Source organism: Benincasa hispida, chromosome 1 (genome assembly GCF_027475165.1).
Source record: "Benincasa hispida cultivar pf3 chromosome 1, pf3_genome.v1.1, whole genome shotgun sequence".
NCBI classification, from domain to species: domain Eukaryota; kingdom Viridiplantae; phylum Streptophyta; class Magnoliopsida; order Cucurbitales; family Cucurbitaceae; genus Benincasa; species Benincasa hispida.
In genome coordinates this window covers 10,911,344-10,926,935 of record NC_143478.1, presented here as the reverse complement: position 1 = coordinate 10,926,935, position 15,592 = coordinate 10,911,344, and the positions used below count along the sequence as shown (strand labels likewise).

The window sequence follows — 15,592 nt, the reverse complement described above, 5'->3', positions numbered from 1 at the left end:
TGATTGAAGAAAGAATAGATGATTGTAGAGAATTTGTTTGGTGTCGAGGCCAATGCCACTATTAGCCATGCATAGGCCATGTCAAAGGGACTAAAAAGCTGGAAAGGAAAAAAGAAAAAGAAAAAAGGCACGAAGAGAATCCCATGCAAGCAAAAGTGAAGAAAAAAGGATTCTTTTTAGTGCATGTAGAAGTAAACCATTAGGAATATGGAGATTTTATCATGGGTTGATGTAACAAGTGAAGAATTTGTCTTTAGCCTAATAAATAAGAAAGGAAAAACAAAGAAGTTGGCACATAAAAAAATTAGTGGGACAAGTGAGAAAAACAACAAAGTGAGAAAAAAAAGGTTTTCGACACGAGAGAGAAAATGAAGAGAAAGAGAAAAGGGGCCCAAAGAAGTAACGGCCAGCAGTCATCCTCGGTTCGAGGGTCGATCGAGTTCGACCAAGGAAGCCCATAGGGAAGCATCACAGGAGGTTTCACACATAGGGCTTTGAAATGGCTGAGCGAAACAGTGAACTCCAATTAAAGGAAGAAACCATATCACAGATTGAGACAAGAAGCGAAAAATGGCCAAGAAAAGCAGTAGAAGGGAAGTGACTGATAACAAGCTACAACCAAAGAAAAAAAAAGAAATGCCTGGAAGTTAGGATTTAATTGGACAATATTCCAGGATGACTTTGAAAGGATCGGATCCCGCAACGAAAGCGTTATGAATGCCTTGCATCCCACAAATCAATTTTTACATAAACAAAAACAGTAAACTAAAATAGAATATACATAGAATAAACATGTAAATAGCATGCTGTAAGGAAAGGATGGAACCATTCTTACCTTTGTAGATTCCTAAGCTCCTAGAACGATCTTCTCGATGTTCCAACGAATGACTCCTCCAACAGTCTTGAACACAAACATTTCCTCAAACAATCTTAAACACGACCATGAAACTAACCTTGTTATTCTCAAAGATTCCAATAGATGATAGATGGTATCTAACTATTGGAAGAGGGTGAGGAGGAAAACTTTTTGGGAGAGTAGAAAGAATTTCTTTTGTGGTTTAGGGAAAATTGCACGATGAATGCTTGCAATTATTTTGTGTTCTTTTTGTCTCCAAAAGGGCCATAAGAAAGACTTTATATAGAGAAGAGTCAACCCCTTCTCCTAGTTTTTTTTTTTCCAATTTTTCCTTGTGCATAATTAATTAAATAACATTTATTTAATTAATTAGCACAAAATTAACCAAATAGCACTTAATTAATTAATTATCAAAATTAATTAAATAACACATATTTAATTCATTAGCACAATAATTAAATAACTATTTATACATTAAATCCAATTTAACGTATATATATTTAATTATCATAAACATCATATGTATATGTTTAACACTTCTCTATTAATTATTTTTTTGTGAATCAAATTCACTTGAATTAATTATTTGAATCTTATTCAAATGTTTCTTTCCAATTTCATTTGAATAATAGATCCATAATCAATTACATATTAATCATATTAATATATAATTTCCTCAAATTGATTTGAACAATTCAAATCATCCCTCTTTAATATCCTTTAATGAGCTAACAAAGGGACTTGATGGACATGTAAATTAGAAGCTCTAACGATATGAGATTAATTGGCTAAACTCATTAACCAAGTTAACCAATATTCGTTAACTGTGGGTATACTCCACTAAAGACCCACAACTGCACTCTTTTCACTATAGATATATTCCTGTGTCCATGGATATAGATCAAAACAATAAATTAGTCCTTCACGAGTGTTCGTAACTCCAACTGAGTCAATTATCGTTTTACCCTTGGGTTACCTCTGACTCCTTAAATATCAGTGCTCCTTTAATGAACAACCTATTTATGGTCCAACCAATAAACAGAAATCCGTATAGGGACAATGAGAGGATAGAGCTTTTTGTTAAAGTCCTGAAGACACCACTTAAGGAAAAACTCATCTACTTAACTCGAAGAAAGGAAGAAGTGAATTCCATCTTTTATTATTATGTTCCCAGCTCCCCACTCGATCTTGTCCCCAAAATGGTAGGCATATTGAGTAGGCGAACTGGCCACCCTCAGCCATACAAATTAAAGGACAATTCCTCACACTCAAGATTAAGACTAAGTTGCTTAGGTCATCCTATTGAAATAAGAACCTAACTAGTTAATGGTGTTACATCTAGTGGTCACTATTTCGCTGTCCGTTCTTATGCAAACTCATTGCATAGGATACCTCCACTTGCATGTCATCTACATGAACGCGTTGGATCATTGTATTTGTATCAAATATAAAGTGGATCATATTCATAGTGTCACCAGGATAAGGTATCTTGAAAATTGATCCCTATATGTCTCCACATACAGTTCAAGACTCATAAGGCAACCTTGGATGTTAGTTTATTGGATTTAGGGTTATTAAGACAAAATAGAAAACAACACAATAACATTTATTGAACTAAAAACTATAACTCTTTATTGATGATGATCATTTAATAACACTTACTATCTATGAGTTTTAGGGCATAAAACCCAACAGACTATTGGTCCAAGGGCAATCCAGGACCAGTTGAGCAATAACTAGTTGTCGGGGGCTATCCAAGAGGTGGCCTGACGCGATTTGGCGCATAACTTCATCATAAGATGGAGAAATGCGTTGGAAGTCGGTTGAACCTTAAAAGAGTTTGCTTGATATGCCTAGAAGCTCCTAACAAGTTCCAATTATTCACAACAGGGTAGTGTGGAGTTTGAAAGGGAGATTGTTCTCCCAAGATAGATTCAGAGAATTGAAATATGCTTTGTCCAAGAAACTACAAACCCTAACTTGGGAGTAAGGACTGATGTTGTGGGTGGATTCTAGAACCAGGGATAGAATGGTCAATAAACAACAAATGAAAAGGAGAAGAATAAGATCAAAAGGGATATGGGTTTGTTGAGGCCGAGCCTATTAGAAACGACCTAAGGTCATTTGGCCCAACATAAGCTTGGCCAAAAAAGGATGAAATCCTAAAAGTGTCAGGTAAGAATGTTGGGCTGGTCGGCCTCAGCCTTTTGGAATTCTTAAATAGGCAACCTAGTCAAAATCCCTAATTGAATAAGGAGGAGGGTCAAAATCTATAAATAAGACAGAGAAGAATGTAAACGAGGGGTAAGTTCTAAAAAACCAGTATCAAATTCTCTCATCTCCTTCCAACCTGGCTATGGTTTACACCACGCCGGTGTCCAATTTTTTTTTGCTTGCACGCGAGCTCTCTTTCCCTAAATAACAAATTTATCGTTATTGTCCCATAAAGATCAGGTACAATTGCTTGGTCAAAATTTGTCATCAACAACATTTAATTAAAGAAACAACACTTGCCTGCTTGGTGAGATTGAAGACAAGCTCAACCACATTCTTCGTTTCTTAAATATTGATCAATGACTCATCGAGAGCACAAATGATATCAAATAATATTTTGCATGATTTTGAAATCTATGGGGGAAACTTGAGATGTTGCTTAAAACCATTAGGATTGGACAATAGGATAATTTAGTCAAATAATAAATATTTATTTAAAAAAATAATTAAAACGAGAGAGGAAAAGAATGAGCCGTTTGAGTATGGTATGGTAGCACTAGCACCAAGTAAAGCGGTGGGTTTCACTGAGAAAGGAGGAGCGAGTAATGAGTGACCTCTCCATTGCAGCTCCAACTGTAAAACACCACCATTATAGCGCCTGCAGCCCCATTCCTTCTGCAGCTCTTTACATTCTCATACCCCTTTTCATTTTGGGATTTTCCGTCTCCATTTTCGTCCTTGTTGTAGTTCACAACGCCTTCTTCTTCCTCTCTCTTCTCTTTCTATCCATCTTCCTCTCTGCTTTTGCCCTCTGGAATAACCTCAACTTCTCCTCCAAAGCCGCCATTAACTCATTTCTTCACTCCTTTCCCGACTCCGACCTCACACTCGCTCGCGATGGTCAACTCGTTAAGATTACAGGGGTATTCCTTCTCTTTAATCCCATTTCCCTTTTTTGTAATCATATTTGTAAGTAGGTTGTATCTAATCTTTTCAATTGATGCGACTGATGGGTGTGATTTTTTTCTGCATATCTTTGTTTCCCCCTTTCAGCAATTGCTATGAGAGGCTGCTAACTTCTGCTTTGAAGTGAATGTTGAGGACCTTTTTTTATTATTTGTTTTTTGATGTGTTTGTTGAGTAGCCAACGTTTTGTAGACTTGATAATTGTTAATACGCTTTGGTATCCTAAGTAGGTTTGCTTATCCTAAAGTGAGTTTGCATTTGGATATAATACGAGGCAGGCAGTTTCTTGTGTTTTTTAATGTGTTATCCTACCTGTGAAATGCTTTCTTGTGACAATTTGATATTTTAGGAACTCAAACCTTTGAGTTTGGAATGATTTTTGAAAAGGTGAAAAGTGTATTAAGCTCATTATAATCACTTTTAAAGATATTTAAAAGTCCTTTGGTAAATCCTAGAATACTTGAAGAATACTTTGAAGGTGCTCCTTCCACGATAGTGTTTATGGGAGAAGTGTTTTGTTTAAAAGCATTTTCATGAGAATTCGTCTCGAGCTCAATTTTATTTATCGGCTAGCTACTTCATTGGGGAAAATTTTATTTTGAGCCTTAGTTTCTTGTGAGGACTAACCAATCATCCAGGTGATGAATTGGAATTATAAATTTAAAGGAATTGACTTTAGAATTGAACTTATTCCACCATGTATATAATATGAACCATGGTCGGAAGTACTTCCTACATGGGCTTGATGTTACCTGTTTGGGGTTTGATTCTTTCTTGTTCTTAAGTATATTCCACTGCTTTTTTAAATTCAGTATGCTTCGTGCGGGACGGTCTCCTTGGAATCATCCTATGAAAAGGCTACTGGGTGCATTTATGCATCTACCTCTTTATATGAATGTAGAGGAATGCCTCTGATTTTTCAAAAGATAACTCAACCTTACTGTGGTTGGAGGTTAGTATATAGTGAGGTATGCAAATTCTACTCCCAAGAAACGTTTCATTTCTTTGTTTTTATTGTTATTTTGCAACTATAAAGCAATAGAGGTTTTGTTTTTTTTCCTGAACTTTTAAATTTTCTGCATACTTTTTCTTTCCCTAGCTCAGTAGGCTAGGCACTTTATGTTGTTTGGAAGCTACTGCATGAAGTGAAAGAAGTGGCATTTAGCTTCATTTTTCTTTATTGGTCATATGGTTCCAGTTGTTTTCATTATCTCGATACTCTTATCTGCTCATTTTGATATTTATTTGAGCTGTTTAATGAAGCTGAAGCATAGCTGAGTTAGATTCTATGTCAGACCAAAAATGTAATTTTGAGTTTTCTTATTCCATCGTTGACCTTTATGGTCTAGAGTTCTTATATGAAGAAACAAATTTGGGAGGATTAGCATAATATTTTCAAAGTAACTTGCTGTTGTTCTTTCTCCGGAAGCCTTGGCATCATACTGCTCAAAGGAATGTATAAAGTTGAAAAACTATACTTCTTTAATGTAACTTCCTTTTTTCTAAGCCATCAAATTCAAAGGAATGTATAAAGTTGAAAAACTATACTTCTTTAATGTAACTTCCTTTTTTCTAAACGATCAAATTCAATCTTTATTGTTCTAAAGAATACAGTAAAAGAATCTTATGGATTATACTTGTATTGCTAATCTGATGCATCAATGATATACCTTATATCATTTTCCCTTTTAGACATCTAAGATGAGGTAGGAATACGTGTCTATTCCCATCTGGAAATCTAGAGAGCTTGCACCTGTTTGTTTTCGACATGGGTATGTATTTTGGATTTTTGATATCACGTGCTCAAATTTCTACCTGGCAGAGGTTCACCACTGACTTCTACATAACTGATAGAAAATCTGGTATTAGAGCTATGGTAAGGGCCGGCCCTGGTAGTAAACTGGTTCCTCTTATTATGGAGAGCAAGCTTGTTAGTACTACAAGACACCGCAAGATTCTGTCTCCTTCCTTGAGAAAATGGCTGAGAGACAGAAACATTTCTCCTGAAGCCCGAATGCTTCGACTTGAAGAAGGGTAACCACTTATCGTGATAACACCTATTTGTTTGACTACGTTTGGCCATAATTTTAGTAGCTAATTCCATATATTTTTAGCAGATATGTTCAGGAAGGCGGCTTTGTCTCTGTAATGGGAATATTGCATAGGAATAACGGTCATATAACAATAGTTCAACCTCCAGAAGTAATCTCTACCGGATGTGTATGGCAGAAACTTCTTCTTCCCATTCATATTGAGGGACTAGTTCTTGGGGTCTCACAGACGACTGGCCCTTCGCTCGGTCAGGGATCGATATGTCATCAAGAACAGTTTGCTGACGGATGAAGCTTGGATTGTATGTTGTAGATGGAAATTTTGGATGAGAGGCGAAGTCCACTAGAATTCCTAACCTTTTGTTTTAGTGACTTTATTCTTCTTTTAGTTCATCTTTCTCTACTCCTTCAGTTTCCAGAGTTACATTTGTTCACGTCTCTATAGGTTTCTGTCAACTACAAATTCTACTTGAATGTACATTGATTAATTTTGTGGAAATCAACCATCTCAGCTAAACCTTTTAGTTGCTAACCAAAATATGTTGCCAACTTGATGATCAGATAGCTCTAGTAATTAGTATGTACTTCTTCCTTTGAAGTTAGAGGTTCACATTTTATAACATTCGTTGTACTCGTTTTGAAAGGATGACTTTTTATGTGACTTCTCAATATTTTCCAAACCAAGAGATCAATCTCTTTTAAATAGAATCTAAACTCTAAAGCATACATATGTAACATTAAGTCTTTTTTTGGGCAAATTGCAAAAATTACATTTGAATTATAGCGGTAGTAACAATTAAACTCCTCAACTCTCAATTAGTAATAATTAAACTCCTCAACTCTCAAGTAGAAAAATTAAACCCTCTCAAGTAGAAAAATTAAACCCTTAAATTTTAATGAAGGTTAAAATCAAACCCTCTTGAAAATTAAACCCTTATATTTTACTTAATTTATCTCTCCAAAATCTCTCTCTCGAATTTCCACCTCTCCCCCTCCCTTCAATCGCAACCAACGCCACTCTCCCTTGGTACTCTTGTCATTTTTTAAGGCTAAAATCTGAAAGGAAGAGGAGGTTGGACAGTCTGCAGTGGCTGAAAGGTCCCAAAAGCATTATTTCCATCCATTGGCGGCAATGGGGTGCTCATAGCGGTTTCGTTATTGCTGGTTTTGCTGTACAAGAGTCACTAGAAAAACAAAAACTAAACCAATTAAAGCTTTTAGTTTATTTTCCAACTTTGTTTACAGTGTTAGCCAAGCTGTACTCTTCTTAGTTTTATTTTTTTAGAGAAGGGCTTCTAACTAATGATATTGATGAATCATTTGAATGTTTTCTTATAAATTTTTTCTGATTGTGGGATGATAAGAAAATGGAAGTCCTTGTAAGAAGGAATTCCTAGAGTATATAATTGATAGAATATGAATAGCTAAAATTAACTAACGCCTTTTCTTTCTATTGCTTTTTAGCAAATATAGGCGACAAAAAAGGGAGCTTGGTTGAAGTGAAATAATCTTCCGATCTAGTGAGCGTATATGCCTCCTTCGCCTCCGTACTTTGTTCACAACAATGTTGCAAAATAACACATACGCTGAGTTAGATGGAAAACAATTGAAGGAAACGAGGGAGATCGATGTCGTGCTGAGGGAGAGAGGAGTAGGGTGGGGATTGAAGGAAAGATAATGAATAATGGAGGAAGAGAGGTGGAAATTAAGATAATTAGTTTGAGCCTTGAAGGTTTGATTTTTACATTTACCAAAGTTCTTTGGAAAGTTTAGATTTCATTTGGTAGCCATTTCGTTTTTTTTGTTTTTGTTTTTAAAAATTAAGTTTATTTTCTTTTTTCTTTATAACAATGATTTGCATATTTATAAAGTACAATAGTTAAATTCTTAACCAAATTAAAAAAAAATAATAATAATAATAAATATGAGAAAGCTACTTTTAATATTTGTACTAGATCCACTAAAGGCCTCATAAGATGGTGAGAGTTGTCATAGAATGGACACTTCGATTTAATATTTGTACTTATTATTTATTGTTATATTAATGATGTTATATTAATATTTTTACCTATTATTTATTTATTGTTATAAAAGGTATATTATAATTATACTAATTCATCATGCTAGTAAAAGAGATATGGAAAGGTTGTTTTTTTTGCACCAAACTCTACCTATATGAAATTTATATAGTTTAAAAATTTTAGGCACTTTAATTAAATTAGTTAAAATAATTAAAATGTCAATCTGGTACGGATTACCACCTCAAAGATCAATGGTTTAATTTTTTTTCTCTTGCAATGGTTGAACCAAGGGAAAAATATAATTTCCACTTGGATCAATTTTCAATATCTCTAATCCTATCAGAATCAGTAACCATGCTTGTCATTCTCATCTCTGTACTTTGAAAGCCACTTCATTAAAACACCAGTATAATTCCCTCAACAAGGGTTGGCAAGTGGGAAAGAATCTCAATTCAGACAACCCATTATTTCATCTTCATTCAACCTGATATATCTGATGAGTCAATTGTGTTAAATCATGCACAGAAAGTCGAATATTGTAGAACAAAAGACAGAAAAGCAGGATTATGAATGAACAAGAAACAAATTGAAATTCTCTGCTAAAAAATTAGGAAGAAACCTATAAACCTAGATGACACAGAATGTCTTCAACAGAAAGTGATAGAATGTCTTCACAGCTCTGGCTTATTGCAAAACTCAAGACATTTATGGTTTGAGAAATTCGATTACTGTTTTTTGCCATAGTATTGCAGATAAAATGCAACACCTATAATCGACAGGGGAATCAGATATTGCAATACTTTTATCAAAGATCCTGAAGATTGAGCTGACGACGTTGTTATTGTTGCCGTTGCTGATGCCTTTGCTGATTGGGAAGCAGCTGGTCGATAATCGACTGGCTTTGGAACCGTAGACATGTCAACATTCCCAACATAATATTTTTCCATTTCCTCTGTTGCAGATAAACTGTGACCCACAGTTTCAAAGTCATCGGTTGCATCTTTTTCTGCAAAGATTCAAGATTGTTTTTCCAATCATTCATAACTTGATGCAATAACCTTTTCTGGATATGTTGAAATACAGTAACAAGTAGTCAAGTTGGGAAAAAAATGTTGAGCCAAAACTTACCAGTAGCTAATAACAAGACTTCATCACCTCCAGGATGTTCTTCCAGAAAAGGGGTGACATCATAAACCTACAATGGGAAATGCACAGGGACAAAGCAATGAAACACAATGACAATATCAAGGAGTAAGGATATATATATATATATGCACCCAAGTTGGAAAGGTCTGATTATATGTATATCTGGGAGATGAGTACTGATATAACAACAGCACAAACAATTTCAGAAGCTGCAACTTCACTACACTCTGTAGTGATATGTTGCCATGGCTTGCAATGTGTCTTCCATCCCCAAGACTTGTAGCATTGAACAGGGTATTCCGATGATCCATAAAAAAATCTCAATGTTCTATACAGAATACGTTAATTGAAGTTTTGGGATATATTCTTCAAGTATTACTTTCTGTTCACCTAAGAATCACTAATATTATTAAAAGGTCAGAGTTTTAAATTAAAGATAGACTTTTAAAGATAGACCTTTAAAAGGTCAGAGTTTTGAATATGCATTCATATTATGTAGTTAAACTCCAAATAACTTCAAGGCCCTAACATTCTTCTTTGATTGTTGGAGCTTACTCATTGCAAAGTTAACAATACCAGAGTCTTGCCAACAAGTGTTTGTTAAATGAGTTCCATGAAATGTGTCTCACATCTACATAGGTTTAATATCTAAATCCTGAACAATTGTTTTCACTGTAGAAGAAAAGATGAGGAAATAACTTCCTGTCTGTTTTCAGTACAATGTATATTAGTTGTTTCAGAAATAAAGGAAATCAGTCTCTACAGTGCTAGCTAATAGCTTTTCTGTGCATTCAATTTCCTATCTACAGTGACCAACATGAAGGACAGTTAAAAGTACGTAGACTGAAATTAGTCAAAACCGTACACGGATCAAAATAATATTTAAATCGAATACATTGATTATCAATTTGTGAAGATGGGTAGGAGGAAGATCAAGAAACAAACAAGCTTAATCTCCCATCCCTCAATCTGGTCACATATGAGTCTACTGTTCCAATGGGAAATACGATTAAGTTCTAACCAAACAATTTTACTAAATGGAGATTACAAAATACCCAACAAATAAGAGCGATTGTTACATATATCAGACCTTTCCAGAGATTATAAGCCAACAATCCCGCTGGTGATTGTGTTTAGCCACTTCATCAAAGACGAAAACCTTAGGATCCGAAGCCATTTCTGCAACAATCAACTGCAAACAAAAATCAAGCTCAATTCACACTGAAGAAGTCGATTAAATTAGAGAATCAGACGATTTAAATGCAGAACAATTGAGGAAGAATCTGGGTTTCTTACAGATTAAACGTAGAAAGAAATTGGAGAAGAAACGACCCAAATCAGCACGGTTTCTTCTGTATTTGACTACCATCCAAGCCATTTCTTGCGACTTTTATTTGGCAGGTTTCACGGCGCTAAAAGACAACCCGATTGAATTTGTTGAAACAATTTCATTTCAGTCCCTGTTTTCCTACTCTTTTACCAAGTGCTCCCCAAATCTTCCTTTAATTTCCCATCCCACGTGATACTTGACTAAAACGTGTCTTCATGGTACTAAATTTTTGTTAACATTTTCATTAAAATTTAAGGTCTCAACATTTCTTTCGATATCAAGAGTTCCGATTTTATTCTTATTATCGGCGAATGTTAAAATTGATTTTGGATAATCTGATGCAATACAATACTTACTAATTTGATGGGAATTAAGGTGACGAATTATACCGTCTAACAAGGAACTTTAAAATTTTTCTTTTGAGATTTATATAAGAGCAATTTTTTTTTTATTTTTTATTTTTCATGTTTTAAGTGGTTTAATTCCTCATTTTAATTTTTTTTCAATACTCACATAAGCTAACAATTTACTAATTAAACTGGTATAATTGAAAATCCTCAAAAAGTAAGAGATTAGATTGTAAAATATCCAAATATTTGAGGATAAAAAATATTTTTAGTAGTTCGTACTTTAAGAAAGAACATATATTTAGCAATTTATTGAATTGTCTTTATGCAAATGACTCTTCACCAAACATGTTTTATTCCGGATGGTTAAGATTTAATGAAATTATTTATGGGTCGATAACTAACTAGCACTGAATATAATAAAAAAATTTTGCAAAAAGATTAAAAGGACTATATTATTCTCTACAAAAATTCAGACCTGAAATGACTTTTAATCTAATTATTATAATATGTGGACGTTGGATGGATCTGTAATGATAATAACAATAATTTCTAAAATACTGCCTATCCTTGCCACGTGCATCACGTGGTTTGTTTATTTATAATTTAAAGTCAATCTACTATTTTAATACAAATTATATGTATTATACACGTACGAAATTGCGTAAAGAGTAAGATGACCATGTAAAAAAGGCTGCATTTATATTTTATTTCCTTATATTTTGATGCTAATTTTTCAATTCAGGCTTTACTATTCAAAAAGTTTCGAATTAATCAAATATATTTTAATATATTTCAACTAAAACATTTTCCCTGGGTGAATATTAAAAAGATTTTAAATGATAAAGTAGGAGAGTATTGAAATTTGGATATTCGACGTCAATGAAAGAAAAATGTCAATTAACGTAAAATTATAATCTTTTTAGTTGATAGTTAGTCAATAGATGTAGAAGTTTCGAAGACAAATATATGTTTGTAATAACTCAATAAAAAAAGTGTTTTTCAAGGAAGGGGTATTTGACATTTTTAACCCTTTTCAAGGTTATTTTTGGAATTTTAAACCATTTTTGAAAAATTTATATTTCTGGACCTCTTCAAGTTTTCAAGAAAAGAAATTACAAATTTGCCATAAGAATTTCAAAGTCTTTCTTCTTCTTCACTTCTCATTTTCTCTTCTTCTTCGTGTAAATCTTCAATTTTCTCCATTTCCGGCGACTCCTTGATTTTGGCTACAGTTTTTAAATATCAAATCTTTTTCAACCTCACGGCAGATTTCTCATCTCAATATCAGGGTTTGATTTTACATTTTTTTTTTTTGCACATTTGGTTGGTTTTTGATTGAGGATGCTCGATGCTAATTTTTCTAGGTTAAAATCGATGTTTGGGTTAAAATTGATGTTTCCAATGTTGCATGTTTAACTTTTGTAGATTTTTTTGACTATTTGAGTGAGTATTTTTAGAGTTTATGTTTGTATGTGAACTATCTTCCTTTGTATTCATATTTGTGTGAAATTTCTTTGATTTTAGAATACTTTTTTCATTTAAACTTCATTTTTAGCATTTTTCGAGTCATTTGGACCCAAGATGTTGGATTTTTTGCATAAAAAATTGATCTTTATTATCTACAAACTGCCGTATTCCTGGTCGGGCTTCATATGTGGGTCACCAGGTATTGACTGGGCTAAGAATATTGAAAAAAATATGAATTGGCCTAATTCGACCTTGGTTGGGTATTGATCCGAGGATGTGGTTGTGCGTCTGGTGCTTGCCCTGTCGGGTCTTGGTCGGGCGCAATAGATGGGGCAGGTACCGAGGATAGGGAGGAATGTCCCGTCCTTGCCTTGCCCGAGTAGGGACTGAGTAAAAGAAATAGTAAGCCGTTTGGGGTTGACCTAGTTGGATATTGATCGGGCACTAAGAAAAGGATCCCTTGGGTAGGGGGAGGTAGTGGTAAACCTGGTCTCGCCCTGACCATAGTGAGACCAGGTACCTAGGAATAGAGTTAAGGTTTAGGTTCGCCTGGTACTAGGGGAGGTAGGGGTACCCGGCCTCACCCTGGCAAGGTGTTTGACCGAGCCTAGTGTTAAGGAGGCTAAGGGTTTTCTGCCCGATTTGTATTCTGGCGACTTTTTGGTGATTAGTGTACAATACATTCATTTGGTGGGAGGTGGATCAAATAATTACTATAGTTATTAGATATTAGAAAAAAGAAACGATAAACAAGCAAGAATTCAAAATGAAACAAGCTAATGAATTCTAACATGAAAGAAATGGTGGAATTATTCAATACAAAATGAAATACATACCTTTTTACGTAGTGTATTAATAAATCGTAACTTCAAGGAGTTGAGAAGAGAAACTTTGAACTGTTGAGATAATTTGATGAAGAGAACTTCTTGTGAATAATTTGTTGAGAAATTTGGTGAAGAAAATTTCTTATTGAGATTTTTTTGTTTGTTTGTGGATAATGGAATGTGATTGATGTAGTTTGGTTACAATTAGTTTGTGGTTGAGGTGGATAAAAGTAATTAAAACATTCATTTAATTATTTGTTGTGGGTAATTGCATGTAATATTTGTTGTCGCATGTAATAAGTTGGAAAGGGTAGAATAGAAATTAAACATATAAAATTGTCTTTAATTAATATGAACAATAAGACTTATAATTCGGTCTTATATAGTTGGAATTTGAATATTAGATTACTAAATTAAGAAGAAACCAACATTATTGATTGTTCAACAATGTAATTGGCCATATACCATTGAAAAGCTCTAAAATGCCTCACAAAAGAGTATCCATTAGAAACATCAAAATCAAAAGCTATTTACCAATGAGGAAGTAACTACACATTTGAAATGCTATTCTGTATAAAAAAGAATCGATAAACAATCCCGCATAGCTAATTCACAAAGATAAAAATGATCGAGATATTCAATACCTTTTTACATAATGTATTGACGAATCACAACTCTGTAGAGTATAAGTGTTAGAAATTTATTGATTGACTCTCTATTTTTCTAAGGCATCTTCTGGTGATTTTGCTTTTTTCACAAATGGAGTCTTAGCATCTATCTCAGACATTACTAATTCTTGCAATATATTTTTTTCCTAATTTGAAAATTCTATGAGGAATATTTATTTCTTTTCTAATTTGAAAAATCCAGCAGATGTATATTGTTCGATAATTTCCTTATTTATGGAAACTTATCTTGACTGAAGGGAAAATATTTTTCCGAAAATTCTTTCCTTTTCTGGACATGATTTTTAAAAGGAGAATATTAGCTATCATTTAGGATCGCCACATTTTATTCATTATGAGAGAGTTTTTGTTCTTGGTGGCCGAATTATGCAACATTGTGTTTTGATCTATACTCTTCGTATTCCGCTGTGTGATTGCATTGATTGAAAATTGCAATACCTTGAAGATAATTTCTGTCTTAAGAGGGGCCTAAGACTTAATTCTTGAGAAGGATTTCTCCATTTTAGGGAAGACCTAAAATTCATTAGTGAAGGGAGTTTACTGAGTTACAAGGAAGACAATCAAGCAAAGAGGAGTCTCACACATTGTCAGAAGTCGAAGCACTAATATTAACACACTTAGGGGGGAAGGGAGGGGGGCTAAGTTCAAATGAGAGGGAGTCTCATATCTAGGGGGAGCCTAGGTGGTCTGTGAGTTGGGCTCTATATGAGTCACTATTGTAGTCGTTGAATTATAAATAAGTACTATGTTGTAATTGCTCTTAGTCATCTTTTCTAGGCACACTGCTCCTGGACATAGATAGATTTTGTCGAACTGGGTTACCAATTTCTATGTGTCTTCACTTGCTTTCTTGCAGTTAGTTTTGTTTGTTGTTACAATGCTTGTCTATGCTTTTTGTTTAACATTTGTATTTCGAGTGACGAATCATCTTATAACTTTTTCAATTGGTATCAGAGAGGGACACCTTTATCTCAGGTGCTTCGTGTTGGGGTTAATATCCTAAATCTCGTGGGTTCTGTAGTTTGAAATTGTAATGTACAAATAATTTTATTTATTTAATAAAATATGAGATGTTTTATTTGACATTTAGTAGCATTAGCCCATAAAACCAATAAATTAACATCCGAGGTTATCTTTTGTAGCTTAAACATGTATGTAGAGACATACAAGTGGATCATGTTTAAATGATAACCTAAATGGTCTTAGTAGATGGATAAGGCTGGGTATCTTATCTTGGTGACACTATGAATACGATTCGCTTTGTAGATGTTACAATTGTTGTAAAGTGCTGTAAATAATCTAATCCTGATCATTCATGTGGAGACATATGAGTGGGGGTATTCTATACAAAGGAATTTGTATAAAATCGGACCACGAAATGAATAGTCTCATTATATAACGCCTTTAATAATGGAGACTTACATTTCACTAGGATGACCGCAAGTGACATGATCTGAATCTTGAGTAAGTTGTGAACTCCTGCCTATGAAGACGGTCCTTTAATTTGTATGGGTGAGAGTGGCCAGATCGCTGACTCAATAAAACTACCATTTTAGGGATTCGTTTGATTTGGGAGTTGGAAATACAACTACACAAGACGAAATTCACTCATTCCCTGATGTCGGAGTAAGTAGATAAATTGCTCCCTTAAGGGCTGATTCCGGGGCTTGAACAATGTGGG

The 15,592-nt window shown here is 34.1% G+C and overlaps 2 protein-coding genes across 2 annotated transcripts; one reads left to right on the top strand and one right to left on the bottom strand.

Moving 5' to 3' along the window:
• Positions 1 to 3,564: 3,564 nt before the first annotated feature.
• On the top strand, positions 3,565 to 6,625 carry LOC150038232 (protein SHOU4-like). Its single transcript, XM_090311541.1, has 4 exons — positions 3,565 to 3,993; positions 4,849 to 5,004; positions 5,859 to 6,070; positions 6,154 to 6,625. The coding sequence occupies exons 1-4, from the start codon at positions 3,676 to 3,678 to the stop codon at positions 6,377 to 6,379; spliced, it is 912 nt and encodes a 303-aa protein (XP_090167667.1). The 5' UTR covers positions 3,565 to 3,675; the 3' UTR covers positions 6,380 to 6,625.
• A 1,934-nt stretch (positions 6,626 to 8,559) lies between these two features.
• On the bottom strand, positions 8,560 to 10,688 carry LOC120088207 (cytochrome b5-like). The gene is made up of 4 exons (XM_039045334.2): positions 10,551 to 10,688; positions 10,345 to 10,446; positions 9,237 to 9,303; positions 8,560 to 9,114 (listed from the first exon to the last, which is right to left on the bottom strand). The coding sequence occupies exons 2-4, from the start codon at positions 10,429 to 10,431 to the stop codon at positions 8,834 to 8,836; spliced, it is 435 nt and encodes a 144-aa protein (XP_038901262.2). The 5' UTR covers positions 10,432 to 10,446; positions 10,551 to 10,688; the 3' UTR covers positions 8,560 to 8,833.
• Between the last annotated feature and the right edge of the window lie 4,904 nt (positions 10,689 to 15,592).